This window comes from Podarcis pityusensis (assembly GCF_964106645.2).
Source record: "Podarcis pityusensis genome assembly, chromosome: 11".
Classification (NCBI taxonomy): Eukaryota; Metazoa; Chordata; class Lepidosauria; order Squamata; family Lacertidae; genus Podarcis; species Podarcis pityusensis.
The window spans coordinates 17,130,320-17,149,374 of NC_138036.1; the positions used below are offsets into that span (position 1 = coordinate 17,130,320).

The 19,055-nt window shown below is 43.2% G+C and overlaps 1 protein-coding gene and 1 long non-coding RNA gene across 2 annotated transcripts in view; one reads left to right on the top strand and one right to left on the bottom strand.

The window, feature by feature from the left end:
* Positions 1 to 1,867: 1,867 nt before the first annotated feature.
* Positions 1,868 to 3,646, bottom strand: LOC308458525. Its single transcript, XR_013977519.1, has 2 exons — positions 3,386 to 3,646; positions 1,868 to 2,278 (listed from the first exon to the last, which is right to left on the bottom strand). It is a non-coding gene; the product is annotated as an uncharacterized lncRNA (long non-coding RNA).
* Positions 3,647 to 7,764: 4,118 nt separating this feature from the next.
* SLC1A3 (solute carrier family 1 member 3) overlaps positions 7,765 to 19,055 on the top strand; it is a 36,284-nt gene continuing 24,993 nt past the window's right edge. The window contains exons 1-2 of the mRNA XM_080973808.1: positions 7,765 to 7,987; positions 9,580 to 9,870. Coding sequence (XP_080829934.1) covers positions 9,690 to 9,870 — 181 coding nt within the window. The 5' untranslated portion in view covers positions 7,765 to 7,987; positions 9,580 to 9,689. The remainder of the gene's footprint in view (positions 7,988 to 9,579; positions 9,871 to 19,055) is intronic.

Below are 19,055 nucleotides of genomic sequence, written 5' to 3' on the forward strand. Positions count from 1 at the left end.
AAATACTGATAAATCTTGTTATGTACTGAGTTAAATAGGATCCAAAATGCAGCAGTCTGGTTGGTCCTAGAACAATAGGATCCAAAATGCAGCAGTCTGATTGGTCCTAGAACAATGCAGCAGTATGATTGGTCTGCAGGAGCCACCCAATCCAGCTCCAGATGGGGAGTGAATCCACAACCTGATTGGCCTACAGGAGAATTCCAGAATTAGCCAATCACATGCAGCCCATTGTGTAAATAATGTATATAAAGCAGATACTTTGAGGGGACATTCGTTCCTCCTCACCACTATGAGCTGAATAAAGAGCATGAAATACACTCTCGACTCTGAGTATATTTCAAATCTGAACATTATAAAACTGCTGGCTTGCTGTTTCTTGGTGTGAGAGGGAGATTGTAAATCCTGAGACAAGGTTGCAGCGCCTGCTGTGGTTGTAGAGACTGACGCGGGAAAGGCGTGTTTTCTTTTCTTGCTGCTGTCTGTGCTGCTGCAGATGCACCATGGCGTCTCTTCTCTCCTCCCTTTGATTACAAGTGTAATTGCAAGAATATGAGAGACTGCATGGGAGGGCTGCAGTGCATTTCCTTTCCATGCAAAAAGGTCCCAAGTAGATCCACAAGGTAGGGCTGGGAATATTTCCTGCCAGAAACCATTGAGAGCTGCTGTCAATGCAGACAATACTGAGCTACATGTAGCACTGGTCTGCCTTCCTGCTACTAAAACACAGGTATAGTTCTGTGAAATAATTGTGACATCTGCTCTAGTCTAATAAAATTAAATTTATTCTCAGTTTATGCACACACACACACACACACGCCAATAATAAACATGTGTTTATTATTGAACCTGTCTGGATGATTTCACATGCAAGACCCCCAGCGTGCCTTCAAAAGAAAGCCCCCCGAATAACTACGTAGTGCCCTGCAAACACTTTTTCTATTTACACAGCTGCTCTGCTGCCGAACGAGAAGCGAGTTATTCTGCTTTTTAAAAAAAAAATCATAGTGGAATTTCCCGTGCTGTTTTTGAACACTGCTGTGCATCCTGAGCATGGGGCTCTCGGCAGGAAGTAGTTCATGGGCATTTCGGAGGAAAAGGAAAAGAAAGAAAACGCTTTAAAGGTGTTAAAGGTGCCCGAATGGAGCGACGAGTTCTGAGAACTGCAGGGCTGTGGGAGAGTTGTTTTAATGGAGCAATATCCCACTGTGGGCAGTGAATGCCCCTGCGGCCTCCGGGGTGCTTATCTCGAGCACTCGACTGAATGGAAGAGTTCTAAAATGACTTGGAGGGCTTAGAAAACGTTTCAGAAATGTAAAAGACATTTCAGAAAAGGGAACTCAAAGACCTTTTAGGAAAGGAGGACAGGGCACCGCCTTAGTCTATTTGGTTCAGTAGTGTTTCCACTGACTGGCAGTGGTTCTTAAGGGTTTCAGGCAGGGAATACTCCCAGCTCTCCATAAAGATGCTAGGGGCTGAGGACAGGAATTTCTGCAGGTAAAGCCAATGTACTGGAGATGTCGGTGGGTTACTACACCCAGAAGCCGCCTCAGCCTCTCCTGACCCAACTGGTAGTGGAGCAGCTGTACGTGATTGCCCAGCAGAGGGTAACGAGGTAATCCCCGCATCTGGAGCCAGGGCAGGCTCAGGCCCCTGACTCGGCCCAGCTGGTGTTTGTTGCAAGGGAACCTGTGCAGACTGGGGCTCTTCAGAATCAGGCCCCAGACTCGGTTCAGATGCCGCCTGAGGCAGAGGATCCAGTGCGGACTAAGACTCCTCCAGTTCCAAATCCAAGCCCGAGTCCCAAGCCATCGCACATCATTTCTGTGGGTGTCCAAAGTTTTAAAAAAAGAAATTCAAAGCAAAGTTCATTTGCATCTCAATGCACTCATTTCAGACTCACTTGCGGTACAGCAGAGCTTCCTCAGCAAAACAATGGTTGGGAAATTTTCTCATGGAGAACCTCCTGAAGTCAAGAAGCAAACCCACAAAAGGGTTCCTCCACACATCTAACTGATGCTTGGCTCTGGCTGTTGCCACCCACGCAATCCCAGGCATGGGGGTCGCATGGAACAAAGGAATCGAGACGGTGCATGAAAGCTGGACATTTCCCACTGATGAGAACTTGCTGGAGATGTGGAACCCTAGTTCATCCTCTGCTTGCTGACTCATTCAAGAACCAGCCTGACACAGAGGAAATGCTTGTCTCCCCCCCTGGCAACTGCTTCTTCCTCCATATGTAGGCCTATCTCCTTGTTAATGATGTTGAATTCTGGTTCTAAAGAAAGGAAAGAGAAACCTGAGTCATACGAATGGCTGCTTTCAATGGGCGGGGAGGGGGAATTTCCCAGCGTATGGAATGGAGTGAGTCCGGAATACTGCTCAATGGGATTCACTCAAAGATCACTTGCCAACACATCACAAGTTTTCAGCTAACACTGGGTGGCAGACAGGACTGGATGGAGACGGGGGTTTTCTGGAGCCAAGCTTTCATAGAACACTTTTAATGAGCTTGTCTCTTGTTTCCCCTGCATTGCTTTGCCTTTTAAATTCTGTTTTCTAAGGTGCCTGTCTCTCTCATAGGCTCTTTTCAATTTTAGTACATTAAGCAGACTAAGGGCTATTTTGCATTTCGCTCCTAAGAACGGGATGTCGCCATGTCAAGAAGATTTGGCACCACTTCCTTTTAGCACGACTAAGAACTTTTCCCCCATTTCCAGTATAAAATGTGGGCATGTTCTGCTTCTTCCTCAGAGTTTACGTACTTAATTTCACCATTGCTATGCTGGAAGAAGGCATGCATTTCACTGAAGCATCTCCAATAGTGTATTTTTAGCCAGTTTCCCTGGGAAGAGGCTTCCACAGATGGGGAACCAAGTGCAGGTCAGTTCTGTTTCCAGGGCAGCTGCCTACCAGCTCCATCTGGTACGCCAGCTGAGACCCTATCTGCCTGTCTCACCAGAGTGGTACATGTTCTGGTTATCTCCCACTTGGACAAATGCAATGTGCTACATGGGGCTACCTTTGAAGGTGACTCGGAAACTACAATTAATCCAGAATGCAGCTGCCAGACTGGTGACTGGGAGCAGGGGCTGGGACCATATAAAACTGGTCCTAAAAGACCTACACTGGCTCCCAGTATGTTTCTGAGCATAATTCAAAGTGTTGGTGCTGACCTTTCAAGCCCTAAATGGCCGATATACCTGAAGGAGCATCTCCACCCCCATCACTCAGCCCAGACACCAGTTCTGAAGGCTTCCTGGCTGTTCCCTCAATTGTGAGAAGTGAAGTTACAGGGAACCAGGCAGAGGGCGTTCTTGGTAGCGGCACCTGCCCTGCGGAACGCCCTCCCGTCAGATGTCAAAGAGATAAACAATTATACGACCTTCCATAGATATCCGAAGGCTGTCATGTTTCAGGAAGCTTTTAATGTCTGATGTTTTCTTGTGCTTATATTGTGTTGGAAGCCACCCAGAGTGGCTGGGGCAACTGAGTCAGATGAGTGAGGTACAAGTATGTAAGTAAGTAAGTACGTAAGTAAATAAGTAAATGATTATGATGATGATGTCATCCAAGATCTTGCTGTCCTACAGACTAGTCTACCAGGTCCATGAAAGAATTATTTTCCTCCCTTATCATACAAGAATATTTTCTAAAAGTCTGCCTACCACATATTCTGGATGCATACTTGCCAAGGATAATCTAAAGCAATGTGGTATTTTATAGAAAACCACATAATGGAGTGGCTTGTAATGACCTCAGCCATTGTGACTAGGCTATGTGTATGCATGCAGTTTGCATACACAGCATGTAAGACTTTCTGGCATCCTGTTTTCAAAACCTGAAGCTGCATTTTCCCTTGCTACCAAATCTGCATATTTTCTCAGAGCTCGCTTCTTTCACCACAATAGACAATATCTCCCCTCCTGCCAAAGAAATGTCCAAATGCTAAAGAGTAGCTATAACAGTCATTACTACAACAGCAACTTTGAGCTACGAGCACTCTTAAATTAGAATTATTGCTGCAAATGATTTGTATATGTCTTGATTGCTGTGATTACTGATTCTGTAACCATAAATGTGTATTTTTGCAAATTCATGCTAACATCAGGCGCTGCATACAATGAACTTTTCCCCTTTTTGGCTGAGTAGTTTAAATGACTTGTGTCCTTTACATACATAACATTGTCACTGCTCAAAAAAACAAATTGCATTCATGAAGAATCTGAGTCCCCCTCCACCACTCTAACTAGTTCACACCATTACATGCATAAAGTGGAATTCTCAACAGATTTGTCTCAAATTTGTCCACCTTGTGTCACAGTCACCATGCAGATATTCCACACCAAACTTGAGATCAGTTGGCCACATCATCTGGGCATGGTAAACAATTAGAGGTTATTGGGGTTTGTGTGTGTGTGTTCAAATGGTGCCTCTAAAGCACAGGGACGGGCCCTGCAGATGGTGTTGGACTACAACTCCCATCATTCCTAAGCATTACCCATGCTGGCTGGGGATGAAGGGAGTTGGAGTCCAGCGACATCTAGAGTGTTACTGGTTCATCATCCCTGTTCCCACAGACTTTCAATGGGTTGCACACTTCCAATTTCAATTATGACTGCTAGCGAAAAGTACTGTTTGCTAGCTTCCTAGTCTAAAATCATTCCATCTATTGGTAAATTCATGTGGCACTTTCTGATTTTGCAGTCCATTCTGATTGCTTCCTAAATCCTCCATAGTTTACCATCTTATCTGTAACGCACCAGCACCTTTGCAAATGACTTTGTCAACAAACATTGTTAAAGAAATCAGTAAATAATGCCAATGCCAGATTTTTAAAAATTGATCTTATCAGCCAATACTGTCAGTGATGCTGTCAGGGATGGTGTATAGGGAGATTTTTAATGTTTGATGTTGATGTTTTACTGTGTTTGATGTTTTGATTTGGTTCGCCAGAAACTCCATTCCTTTCCCACCCATGGCCAGCCCAATACATTTTGCTGCCTGAGCCTGAGACATTCTATATACACAAAATTCTATATACAGAGGCCAACTGGGCTAGCCATTTAATCTGACTTCAACACTAACATAGCAGCACATATGAGGCTTGCCTTTGCCATGCAGAGCTATCTGCATGGTGCATACACTTTGCTGATGCCTGAGCTACCTCACTCTGCCTAACGATAGAGCTGGCCCCACACCTACCCCAGTTCTGATTGAGTTTGATTATTTTCTGGACAGACACTCAGGTTGCAATCCTGTGCCCTTACCTGGGAGTGAACCTTACTGAACTTCTAAGTAGGCATATCTAGGGTTGTTTTGTCAGTGTCTTTTGGCCACTGGGCAAATTGGAAAAGGTTTGGAAAAGGGCAATCAAAATTATCACCTTCCCTATAAGGAAAGCTTACAACATTTCAGGCTTTTTGAGTTTAGACATGATAGAGGCGTACACAATTACTTCTCCGTATCCACTTTCTTTACTTCATGCATAATGTTCTCCTATAAGACTCAGGGACATGCAGTAAAGCTGAAGTATGGAAGATTCAGGGCAGACAAAATAAATTCATTCTTAACGCAGTGCATACTGCTTTGGGGGGTTTTGCTTTTGTTTTACTGTCAAGTGGTATATAAACGTTATGAAATAAATAAATAAATAAAATAGTAAAACTATGACATTTGCTCTCACAAGGGGTAGTAATGGCCCCCAACATAGCTTAAACAGATTTAAAGATTTCCATTTACTGAGAGAAACCTTCTTCCCTCTTTTACCTTCCTTGACTCTGCCCATTAACTATGTTGCCATCCTCTTGACTTTTGTGCTACCTTTCCTGAGCTGCAATATACATTCTTCCATTATTGCGAACAACAAAACTCTGGTTATATGTCTACTGCTATTTTAGGATTCATTCTACTGCTATTTGCTAGTTAGGTAAAGGTAAAGGGACCCCTGACCATTAGGTACAGTCTTGGGCCGACTCTGGGGTTGCGGTGCTCATCTCACTTTATTGGCCGAGGGAGCCGGCATACAGCTTCCGGGTCATGTGGCCAGCATGACTAAGCCGCTTCTGGCGAACCAGAGCAGCGCACGGAAACGCCGTTTACCTTCCTGACGGAGCGGTACCTATTTATCTACTTGCACTTTGACATGCTTTCGAACTGCTAGGTTGGCAGGAGCAGGGACCGAGCAATGGGAGCTCACCCCGTCACGGGGATTCAAACTGCCAACCTTCTGATCGGCAAGTCCTAGGCTCTGTGGTTTAACCCACAGTGCCACCCGCGTCCCTATTTGCTAGTTAGCCTTTGGCTAAAACTGTGATACTCCAGAAACAAGCACTATGATTGTTATAGATCTTTATTTTGTGAACCACACTGAGAACTACGAGTGAAAGGGTGGCATGCAAATTTAATAAATGAAATTCAGGGCAGGTAAGGCTATCTCTCCATGGCTCCTAGCCACAATGGCTATACTCTGCTTCCATGATTGGGGACAGTATGTTTCTGAATACCAGTTGCCAGAAACTGCAGAAAGGGCAAGTGCTGGTGCCTATTGGATTCCCACAAATATCTGGTTGGCCACTGTGAGAACAGGAAACTTATCCAGATGAGCTATTGACCAGATCCATCAGAACTAGTCATGTTCTTACATAAAGCACTCTTCTATCACTTTAGCAGTCCTGGAGAAGCCCGGGAACTGTAGTTTGTGATGGATGTTGGGAAATATAGCGCTCTGAGGTCAGCACTCTTAACAAACCACAGTTCCCAAGATTCTTTGGGGGAAGCAATGACTTCTTAAGTGATATAAGAGTGCTTTAAATGTATGGTATGGACGTGACCTCAGGGAAGAAGTTTGCAGTTATAGAGGTATGCATTTTTTATCCATGACTCAGAGTAAAAATAAATATGGAAATGCCTTATGAGTGGCCTGAAGGAGCCACCAGCATTCCGCTTAAACTTTGTGCAACGTCTCACTCGGCATCTTAAAATGCGCTCATTCTTTGGAAGCCTGCATCCTGGGTGCGCAGTAAATTACAGTAAAGCAAAAGAGAAACTTCGAAGCAGCTGTCCTTTCCCTCGTTACCTTTCACGCCTTCTCAAGCGCTGAAAGTTTCGGCTGGGCTTGAATTTACTTCGGGAGGCTCTTAAAAGAAAACGTTGACAGAACAAGCCCTGTCTTGAATGCAGCGTAACGACGAGTCACGGGAGAGGGCAGGGAGACCGAAAGGAAGAAGAGCCGTCTGTGCTTTTGTTGACTTTTCCCTTGTCCTGGTCCTGCTCACTCCTGAGAAATCGCAGACAGGTTACTCGCCCTCTGGTTTTACAGAGCATTGATTTCACACGCACACACAAATAAAAATACGAGCACGTTTCCTGACCTCCTACAGGAAGGCTTGAAAAGAGAGCGCACACTTGCACCACCATTAATAATAAGAATACATTTATTATTATTATTATTATTATTATTATTATTTTATTTTTATTTTTATTATCCTAAAAGGATAGATGCATGTATATAATGCTGCATAACGCTATCTGGAGACCCAGAAATCTCGTTTGGCAAGGCGACGAAGGAAAGAGGAGAGGCTTGCGCGCTCGCCATTCTCTCCCGGGTCCCGAGTTTGCATTTCCAAGGAAGCTGAACTGACAAAGCGTGAAAGTGGCCTAAAAGTGGGGCGGGGGGCGCACAAAGGAAAGCCACCCCGATTGCGGAGCGCGGAGGCTCATCAGTATTCGCCAGGCTCGCCTCCCAGCGCCCCTCGGCGCCGCCGCCGCCTGCGCGCACACACATTTGCCCGGCGCGGCTCCTCCCCTTTCCTTAACTTGCTGCGCTTCTAAGTTGCCTCCGGCAGAGTCCCAGCCTGCGCCCCCGGCCCACCTTCTCGCTCCCGCTTCCCCGGACAGCTTCCGACCCTCCCCGCGTGGACTCCGCTCGATCCGGAGGGAATCTCGCCTCTTGCTTCGCTCGGAGAGGACTCCGGAGTCTGGAAAGGTGAGCGCGCGCTCTCGATCTCGAATTGTAGAGTTGCGAGGGGATCGTGTAGTCCGACCCCTTTTAGTGCAGTGATCTTTTGCGCGACGTGGGGCTCGAACCCGCGACCCCGAGGTTAAGAGTCTCGCTGTGCTATCCCTTCTCCAGTTGCATATGCCTTCCTCTCCCCTTGGCACCCCCCGGTCCTTTCCTGCCTTGGTGGATGCTGTCTTCCTTTGGGGTACCCCTTGCACCCTGGGTATTGATACGGACAGGTTGGGGGGTCCTGATTTGGGATGCGGGAGAAGAGCGACTGTAATGACCTGTGAAGTGTCTCCTCGGAGAGCTAAGTTCCCCAAAGTTCAGTGGGACTCGTTTCCAAAAAAAGGGGGGTATAGGGTTGCAGCTTAAAAAATATACACCTTACAAATAGGATTCCCCTGCCCCAAAACGACATCTTTCCATAACCAGCTGAAAGTGGGAAACTTTAATTTGTTCTAAATAATGCAGAAATTAATATTTCAACATGGGTGAGAGGATGAATGTTTCAGCAGGTACTTGTGAGAAACTTTATTAAAACTTCTATGGTTTTCGGTAGCTGGGAGCCACCAGCTACCAGAGATGTTAAGCAGTTGATACAATTGGAAAATCTTGTTGTCTGTGCCCAGCTTCTCATCATTTCTAATCTTTTGTGAGTCAGCCTCATAACTTTTGCAGTGGGAGACGCGAACAGCTGTCTTAAATACTACGATCAAACGTGGAAGGTGAAGTTGGATTTAAGTCAAAGATTAAAAAACACACACAATCATGCACACCTTTGGAATCGGGTGCTTGATGTGTGAGCTGCAGTACAGCAAAATATTAGTATTTGTGGGTGTAAGTGTGTAATAAGCAAGCAGTGTACCTCTAATAGGGGTTTAAACTCTAATTTGTCCTGTTTTGAGTTGATATGCAGACTACAGCATACCTCAAGAGAAGGTAGTGCCTGTGGGTGGGAAAATGTCTAAGAGCAAGCTTCTTAAATACAGCAGATGAATGGATTGCATGCTTTTGGTTGGGGTCATGTACAAGATAATGTAAATTACTCATATACTGTCAGCAGAGAACTAAAAATGATTTGCACAAAAGCTGTTAAATTTGGCTAAAGTGTGATATATAACAAAAATAAGTAATTTGATCTGAAATAATTTGTTTAAGCAACCATAAGATATCCTGACGCAACACAGCCAAATTTAAGTCCTGTTGCTTTTAGTGGGGGTGTTAAACCTGTTCTTTAATCTAAGCACTGGAACTTTGAGGATGCATTAATATGCTGCTTAGCTGAGCTCCAATGAACACAGTGCAGTTCATATCTGAATAAACACACATACCGTTGCACCCTAAAATATCTGGATTGTGTCCGCGCCCCTCTTCATACAAATGACTCTATTCTGCTATGTTGTGATGTACCGGTAAATTATTCCATATTGACTACAATGCCTTGATTGTTATTATTTATTTGTTTTTAAAAAAATGTTTGCATAAAAGAGTTGAAAGTTGGGTTTCTACTGCATGGTTTTGAAGGCAATTATTGAAAACTCCGCTTTCTCAATCTCTCTTTCTCTCTCTTTTAGGGTTTCTGTTGTCACTGATCAAGGAAAGGGAGTTTTCATCCCCCTCCCCTCCCCACCACAGAGATTTTAACAGCAGCAAATCTATAAAGTAGAGGCGTTGTGAGCTATAGATGACTAAAAGTAACGGAGAAGACACGAGGTCAGGCAACAGGATGGAGCGCATTCAGCAAGGAGTCTGGAAACGTACGCTCCTGGCAAAGAAGAAAGTGCAGAGCATCACAAAGGATGATGTCAAAAGTTACTTACTGAGGAATTTTTTTGTGCTCTTCACCATCATTGCTGTCATTGTCGGTGAGTAATTTTGACTGAGGCAACAAATCTTGAAAAAACATCACTTGGACAGAGCAGTTGCTGTTGTCCACTTTCTTCCCCGTTGAGAAGAACTTGCCGGCTTGGAAAGTTTTCTATCCGAACACTCTGCGTTGTTCAGGAGTTGGTGAAAGTTTCACTGTTGGTGGTTAGGTCTGCAGGTCTGACTGCAGTTGCCCTGCTCCGTGTTTTAAATCAGTAGAGCTCCAAGGGGGTTAAATCAGAAGGAAAATGGTTGAGTTATTTTACTGATTTCTTTTTTTAAAAAAAGCCCTTAATTAGAAGCCGCTTTTTATGAGCCCTTAATCCTTCTTAACAATTAAAGAAAATTGGCTACTGCCTCAGCGCAATTTCCCAAGGGTGTGTTTCTCTTACGTATTTATTTACTATATTTTTATCCTGCTTCTCAGACCGTTTCAGACAACTGTTGTCTCCCCAAGCAGCTCACTTCAATAAAAAGAGAGTGAAAGAGGCCAGCCATCAGACTTACAAACTAAAAAGGCAAGACTCAAAAGGAAAGAGGAGTAAAGGGAAAGAAAGGTAGAGGAGAAGAAATCAGTTATTTGAGGCCAGAACGAAGTGTTGAGTTATAAGCATTTGTTATACCCTGTTTGGGTCAGGCTGGTCTTCCTTTGCTGGTGTTCATGCTTAAATTCCAGTTGGTAGCTCTTAGAGCAAAGTTTCCAGTGTCTCTTAATTTTGAACAAAGTCAAGATCCAAAAGTGAGAACATAACAGCCTCAATATTAAGCTATTTTTTCCCCTCACAGTTAAAGAATTACAGCCACACAGCCAAGGTCAGGAGTTTATGGTTTGTTTGGTTTTGGGGTTTTTTTAGAAATCTGTGTGTTACTCATGCAATTCAGTAGCTATTAAGATATATACCGGTACCTGCAAAATGGTTATGGAAGGTAACCTGATTGGGTTTTGTTTACAAAGCCGATTAGGGCAATGTTTGCACTTTTTATATATTTTGAATATCTCCGGTGAGATGAAAGAAAAAGGTTGGCTTGGGAATTTTCCTTGCTGTGTTTACAATCCACCCAAATATATATATATATATATGAATTTATAGTGGCCTGAATCCACAGAACTGTGTGGTCGCTAGATCTACAAGGCAAGGAGACTTTGGGCTGGTAGTCCCCATTTGCCTCATGGCAAATCTCTTTTTGAAACTTTAAAAAGATACAGCATTCTCATCCACCATTCAAATGAAAAACCATTTTGATCCCACCAGGCCCGTCCAACTCCTTAGGCACGCCTAAAGTAGCTCTCTGAGCCATCACTGTCGGGTTCCTTTTGTGAGAAAATATTTTTATAGGAAGAAAAGAATTCACGAAAGTGTGGTGTGTATGAAAATATTTGATTTCTGGGGTTCTGCTTTCTGCAAACAAAAATCATTTGCACTCTGGAGAGTCGCATTCTTTATTTTGGAGAGTATCAGGTGTTGGTTATTATTAAAAGCAAGACAGAAGGGCTGCCGAATACAGCGAAAGAGGCTGACCCAGCTTGCTTCCTAAACCTCTGCAAAGATTGCACATCACGGATATATTCCTGTGGGAATTTCACAAGGATGTTAATAGGGGTGTCTGGTTCAGTGAAAGATGCACAGAATCCCAGACCACTTTCCCAAAGTTTGCACTACGTGCAGATTGTGTCCCAAGCTTTCCACCCTTCTCGTCATTACATTTTGATGGCCCAACTGGGTGTGAACCAATGCAGTTGGGCTTGCAAGCAAAAACTTCTAGTTAATTTATGCCACGATTCGTCTTAAGAAACAAATTGGACTCCCAAGAGGAAGCTTACCGGTATGTCTTCGAGGGAGGATGTGGTACTTCAGGAAAAAGTAAGGCTGAAATCCTTTGACCCTGAACCTGACTCACAAACTGATTAGAGTTAATATAATGTACTTGGACTTCCAAAAAGTTTTCAACAAGGACCCCTGAGTAAGCTTAGTAATTAAGGAAAAAGAGGAGAGGTTCTCCTGTAGATCAGGAATTGGTTAAGCAGGAAGCATGGAGTGGGAATGAATTGACATTTATCTGAACAAAGAGATGTAGAAAAATTAGTACGCCAAGGATGGGTATTGGAACTTGTTCTTTTAACTTGTTCGTGAATGACTTAAGAGTTCCACGCTGGGAATAATTAGAAAAAGGAATTGAAAATAAAACTACCGATATAATGTTATTATACAAATGTATGGTGTGACTGCACTAGGAATACTATGTATAATTCTGGTCACCTCAAAAAGGATATTGTAGAGTAGGAAAAGATTCAGAAATGGGCAACCAAAATTTTCAAGGGGATAGAGTGACTCCCCTAGATTGCAGTGTGTGTGACATTTTGATTTGGTTTAGAGAAAAGGCGAGTAAGAGGTGTCATGAAAGAAGTTTATAAAAAGGATGCATAACATGGAGAAAATGAGGGGGGGAGTTTTTATCCCATTCATAACACTAGAAGAGGCACGTCCAACAGGTAGATCATGATCTACTGGTAGATCACTGGACATCTGTCGTAGATCACTGGTAGATCACTGGCTCCCCACAAACAACTTTGACCTGAACACCAAAAAAACAGGGCTTCCCCACCTAAGAAAAGCTAAACAACTTTGACCTGAGCCCCCCAAAAGGGGGTAGATCACTGCCAGTTTTTAACTCTGTGAGTAGATCGCAGTCTCTTGGGAGTCGGCCACCCCTTCACTAGAACATGGACATCCAATGAGGCTGATCATTGGAAGATTCAGCACAAATAAAATGAAGTACTTCTTCATGTGGTGCATAGTTGAACTATGAAACCCATAGTTTTAGGAGGCAGTGGTAGCTACCAACTTAGATGGCTTTAAAAGGGTTCGGGAAATTTGTGGAGGTGGCAGCTATTGATGGCTACCAGCCATGAGGGTTATTCTCTGCCTCCATGGTTGGAGGCAGTAATGTCATTGAATCCCAGTTGCTGGAAACCACAGGAGTGGAGAGCGTTCTTGTGTTTGGGTCCCATTCCCTGGTTTCCCACTGGCATCTGGTTTGCCACTATGGGAAGAGGGTGCTAGACTAGATGGGCTGTTGGCCTGATCCTGCAGTCTCTTCTTATGTTACCTGGGAGCGTGCCTCACTGAATTCAGTGACCTATGTAAGGCTATACTGCAAATAAGGTCTACAGGATGTCAGTGTTTAGGTATTGGAAATGTAACCATCAAAATCCTAACTGCTTCTATGTGGATACACCTTTCATTAAAAATAAATATTGGTGAGCAATTTTAAGAATTGCATTTCCCTCAGAATGCAAAGACTGTCTCGCACGCCTTTCGGGAAATCTCTCTTCGGGCATTGAGTAGGCTTAGATTTGCATGGTTTTAACAGATTCTCAATCTAGCACCATATATGCCCTTAGATTGGTGCCCGTATAGAATCATAGACTAATGGATTGATATTATCTAACACACACACACACACATTTTGTTGTGGAACTCTAAGCAATCACAAAAATTGTCTGGAAATCTAGGCCAACAATTATTAAGAGTGGCTACAAAATTAGGGGTGATAGCTTCAATGGGCAAAACTTTCTGCATTATAAAAAGGAACCAAAATGACAGGTGGATTCACTTAAAGAAAGTCCTTTCATGCCCAGTTCCTCTAAGGATAACTTAGATTCACCTGCTGTGCACCCCCCCCCCCAAAAAAGAGAGATTCTTTAAGCTCTGTGTGGGGTGTGGGATGAGCCGTTGTTTTCCCCAGAACCAAGCTGCAAGCTGAACAGAACATCAGAACCAACAGCTATTTTTGCTTGGTGTTTCCATTTGTCACAGTAAAACAGAAATCAACATTGTACATGTTTGAGAAACCACTGGGGAGAATTTCGTATGAGGTGCTTCCTGTCTTGTCAGTCATATTGGACAGCATAGAAACCTTGAATTGCAGCATTCGAAGTTTTGATGTGAAATCTTTCTAGTGTGCTAACATATTCTGAAATGTCTATTACAATTTGGAAATGAGCCTTTCTAGTGCCCCCCCCCAAAAAACCTGAATGATGTTGGTAGAATTGCTGGTCTTGGCATACAATCTCACAGAAACACATTTGCAAATGGTTCATTGGAGGACTGAGTTTAAGTAATTTAACTTTGCGGGGCGGGATCCATACAGTAGCAGTGCCTATAAATCTGTGATTTAACTTTTGAATTTTGTGGAAATCTTCCTCCTCTTTAAGAAAAAGAGAGGGAGAAAGAAGATGAGAAAAAGAATGTTGCTGATACAAGGACTTACTTGTTGAATTTATTTGTTTGTTGGAATTTCTATACCGCTTAATGTTTTAAAATACATGAGCAATGTGCATTTTAAAACCTGGAATTATGGTATATGCAAAATACAATACGGAAAAGAGTAAACTATCTTCAACAGCACGGGCAACTATGGCAGGGAAAGCCTACATGAATAAGAAAGCTTGAAGCATAGATCTAAAACATAGCAATGTAAACACTGGTTAGACATCCATTCTATAAAATAGTGTAGTAAAGTCCAATCAGCAATATATGATAGCCTTAAGATGTTGATTTGCAGACTAATTTAGTTTGCTTCACTTGCAAAATATCTAATTTTGTACCATGGATGTTTTGTAAATGGATCAACCGGGCCAATTGCAATGCACTCCTACATTGTCATCTTCTGGAATCCTATGAGTTTGGGTTTTTCCTCTCTTTCTGCATGGATATTGTCTATTTTAATCAGGAATGCATCGAGCAAGAATGGGGGACCCGCAACCCATCAGGTGGTGGTAGCTCCTATCAGCCCCAGTGGTCAGTGGTCAGGGATGATGGAAGTTGGAGTCCAACAGTTTCTGTAGGGTCACAGGTGATGCAACCCGGGTGCAGAGCATTGAGAATTCCTTTCTGAAAAGGAGAACCTTTCCTACTGGTCATGATTCTTTGGGGTGAAGGGATGAAAACTGGAAAGAAGTGGTGAGGGAAAAGATGGATATTTGTACTTCACAGAGGAGCGCTATTTCTAAATAGAGAGCCGAGCTTGAGTTAAGGGCACTTTGCACCATCAGGCAAAACCGAGGAGGAGGAGGAGGAGACCTAATGGTTAACACCAGGATGAAAAGATTTTTCTCATATAAGGAATATTTTGGTGGGTTTCATAAATGCACAGTAAAATGGAAGCAAAGATACCGTGTGTGATGAGCAGTCTGAATTGTGAGTGCCAGCAGCATGATAACTATGTAAATATTCAGCCAGGCAATCCTCATTACAGCCACTGCTAATTCATGGTGACTAGCAGGATCAGTACAGTGGTACCTCTGGTTACATACTTAATTCATTCCGGAGGTCCGTTCTTAACCTGAAAGTGTTCTTAACCTGAAGCACCACTTTAGCTAATGGGGCTTCCTGCTGCTGCTGCGCCGCCGCCATGCGATTTCTGTTCCCATCCTGAAACAAAGTTCTTAACCCGAGGTACTATTTCTGGGTTAGCGGAGTCTGTAACCTGAAGCGCATGTCACCTGAAGCGTATGTAACCTGAGGTACCACTGTATAGGGAAAAGTCTCATGTTCCTGTGGCCAGATCCAGCACCAAGCAGCAATGGTAGCATAGAACCTGAAGCACCTAAAGCAAGGGGCACTTCATTTTGCAGGTGCTTTAAGGTATAGCAGTTCTGCTGTGATGAGGCGGTAGCTGCCACCTGTAATGATTCTGCTATCCTGTCTGGTCTAGCAGTGAACAACAGAATCATAGAATCATAGAATTGGAAGGGATCCTGAGGATCATCTGGTCCAGCGGTTCTCAACCTGTGGGTCCCCAGATGTTGTTGGACTACAACTCCCATCATCCCTAAGCTCTGGCCCCATAGGTTGAGAAAGGCTGATCTAGTCCAACCCCTTGCAATGCAGGAATCTCAACTAAAGCATCCATGACAGATGGCCACCCAACCTCTGCTTAAAAAGGAAGGAGATTCCGGCACCTTCCGAGGGAGTCCCAGCCAGCATAGCAATGGTCTGGGCAGATGGGATCCAATCGCATCTAGAGGGTCACAGGTTTCTCACCTCTGCTCTAGCCAAAACTTTGCCATTTTTCTCTTTCTTTGGACCAGGTTGTAATAAACTCCACCAACAATCAGTAAGAAATACCTCCTCCATTTTATAATCACTAACCTGCTATGAGGCAAAGTGAGGCTAAGAGGCAGTGAGGGGCTCAAGGAGACCACATGAACTTTATGACTGAGCATAGATTTGGCCATGGATTGCCTTGTGTGACATCTGCACCACATTGATTCTCTAAATTTTAATGCCCCATGATTCCTATAAATACCTCCCAGGTAGCCAGGTCAGTTCCATCTCAACTTATCCAAGAGATATGTTGCCTTTTGCAGCTCTTGTTTTGCTTTACTGCTTGCCTCGTCTCCAACCAGCTGACCTCCACCATAGTTTATTTTTGCTTGCTCTGTAGTGAGATAGCTCTGACTTCAGTGTGAGACTTAAGTTTGGCATCATGTTTTGCTCAGATTTTAGCACCTGGTTTCACTCAGGGCTTAAGGCCTCAAAAGAACATTAGAACTGGTTACCTTTCTGGAACTATTTGCCTTAAGCTCCAGTTTAACCAATCAGCACAGACTGATTGCAAGCTTAATTTGAGTAACTCCTTTCATTGTTCGTGGAAGGTTGAAAACTATTACAGCTGAACTAGAAACATCAAGTTGTACATTCAGTTAACTTAGTATAACATTGTAATCCTTTGAGCTCTGTCTCTTGTACCTTCTTCCTTTTCTCCTTGATGGACATTACAAAGGCTCAATCCATTAAGGCTCCCCAGAACTTGTTGGACTTCAGCTCCTATCAGCCTCATTCAGCCTGGTCAATGGTCAGGAATCATGGGCATTGGTCCAGTTTGGTGGGCACTTGAGGCTCCCAGGGGAAGCTGGCAATGCTGAGGTAAAGAAGAGAGTATACAGAACCTTGGACAGCTACAAGGGGCCCTACTAATACAGCTACTGGAGATGATGTCCCTTGTGGGGCCAACCAGAACCTTATGTAGGCTGACCAGACCTGTCGTGTGCTAGGCTTTACCTCCCTGAAAGAGCCGGCTGTCTGGTTGAAGAGTCGTCACCTTATATTGCAGTCTATGGCTTCTGTGAGACTAGGGAGACAGATGTTCTGCAGGGGCTTTTCCTGTGAGTCAAGGTATGGTGGTAGAGCTGTGTTCTCTGGGGCCCTGAATGAGGTGCTGGTGTTCTTCCCTCAAATAAGATGCCTGAACCTTCTCATCAGTCCCCACTATGCATGGCTGGGTCCCCAAGTCATTAGTCATGACAGAGTTCAAGTCCAGCAATATTTGGAGGGATGCAAGTTCCCCATCAAGAGCTTGGACTAGCTTCCTTATGAAGAAACATTTGGGATGCTTCTTAGTTTAGGGGTGGCAACTACATCTGAAGTTTATGACATTATGAAAGTTTATGACATTATGAAAATTCTGGAGTGAGTTTATTTGGTGGTTTAGAGGGAGGCAAAGAGGAAGGGCCCCTGCTTATGAAATGCTCTCCCCACCTGGCACCAACACTACAATATTTTTAGTACCAGCTCAAGACTTTCCTTTGCTCGCAAGCATTTGATGTTACTGTCTTTTGTGCCAGCTATTTTTTCAGACTTTGGTTTGGTTCTTTGGATGATGTTCCTAGCAGGGCATGGTTACATTTTTCTTTCCTTGTCTAGTTATTCTTCACATGGAATAACATACAGAACTGATCCCAAGATGGTGCTGTGTTGCTAAATAAGACAGATTGTTCAAGAATGGGTTTTGACAGAGAACAGTCTTGCAATAGCTATTAGCTAGGAAAGTTAGCAAGATGTTAACGATCTTTGTATTACCTACTATCCAGATGTATACTATCCTGTTTTTGTAATATACATATGATTACTGAATGCTGGAACAAACAGAAAGAGAGGTATCATCTTGGCTGCTGAGTAAGATGATAATTTAGCACCACCTGCAATTCTTATATTATTAGTTTCCATAGAAAGCTCTTCAATTGCCTTAATAAGGAGGGAGTTGTTTTATTGCAAGCTCATGCTTATTTGTGTGATTCTTGACTTTATACAGTATATTTTGATTATTTTTCATAATGAATAAGAAGAACACAATAGTTTGCTAATAGTGGCCTGGTTCACAACCACACCGTGGGTGGTCTTCAGGGCCATGTCTTGGGTTTGCATGCTGTGGTTCCCTCGCTCATTTCCTGTTTCATGATAACTATAAATTGCCATGATGACCAATAGGGCAAACTATGGGGTTTCTAAAATACTGCTATCTTATTGGAACTCCCAGCAATCTCCTAACCAAGTCTACACCTTTTTAGCTCCAGAAAAACAGTAGCCTATTGGGCACTCCCAAATCATTTCCTGGGCTTTGAGCAAACTATTGTTATTATCAGAATTAGAAAGTCAGTTCAAATTGATATCCCATTCTCAAAACCAAGCTGTAGTTTGAAACAGCCATAATTTTAAAAAATTGGGATGTCTTGTCAAACTATAGTTATTGCAAACCAAAGAGGGAACTGGTGCATAAGAAAGCAGGAAAGAAAGGAGGAGGTTACACAAAAGCCTGAAGAATAGTCCGGGTAGATAAAGCTTGGTTTGGCCACAACATCTGAACTTATCCACTGAATTGGATGTGTATATTTATCAAAGGGAGTGAAAAGAATTGGACAAAACTGAAATAAAACCAAGCTAAATCTTACTGGTATTGGACTTCCTTAGAGGATCTAAGTGGGTTATATGTGTAATAAATAAATGGCACGAGGAGGAATTATATTATATTACCCTTTCATTCTCTCTGCATAGTGCACCTCTTTTAAATAGTTTATCCTTCCAGCCATAAATTCATCTTTCTCGTTAGTTTTTGTCCATGTTCTTCCAGCTGGTTTATTTTGGATAGGAAGCATCATTATTTCTACTAAGATAACACTTCTCTGACACTTCCCTGCACAAGAGGACATCATTTTGGATGACATATCAAAACGAATTCCATCTCAAGTTTGCATTGCTTTTAAAAACCACTCCTCCTTTTTCTTCCCATCTCTCAGTGTATCCTACCTGGAAGATTTGGGTCTTATGAGAGTTCCGAAAATCTAGACCAGTCAGCTGCTAATTACATTTTATTGTGGTAAAATAACTATTTTAAATTATGT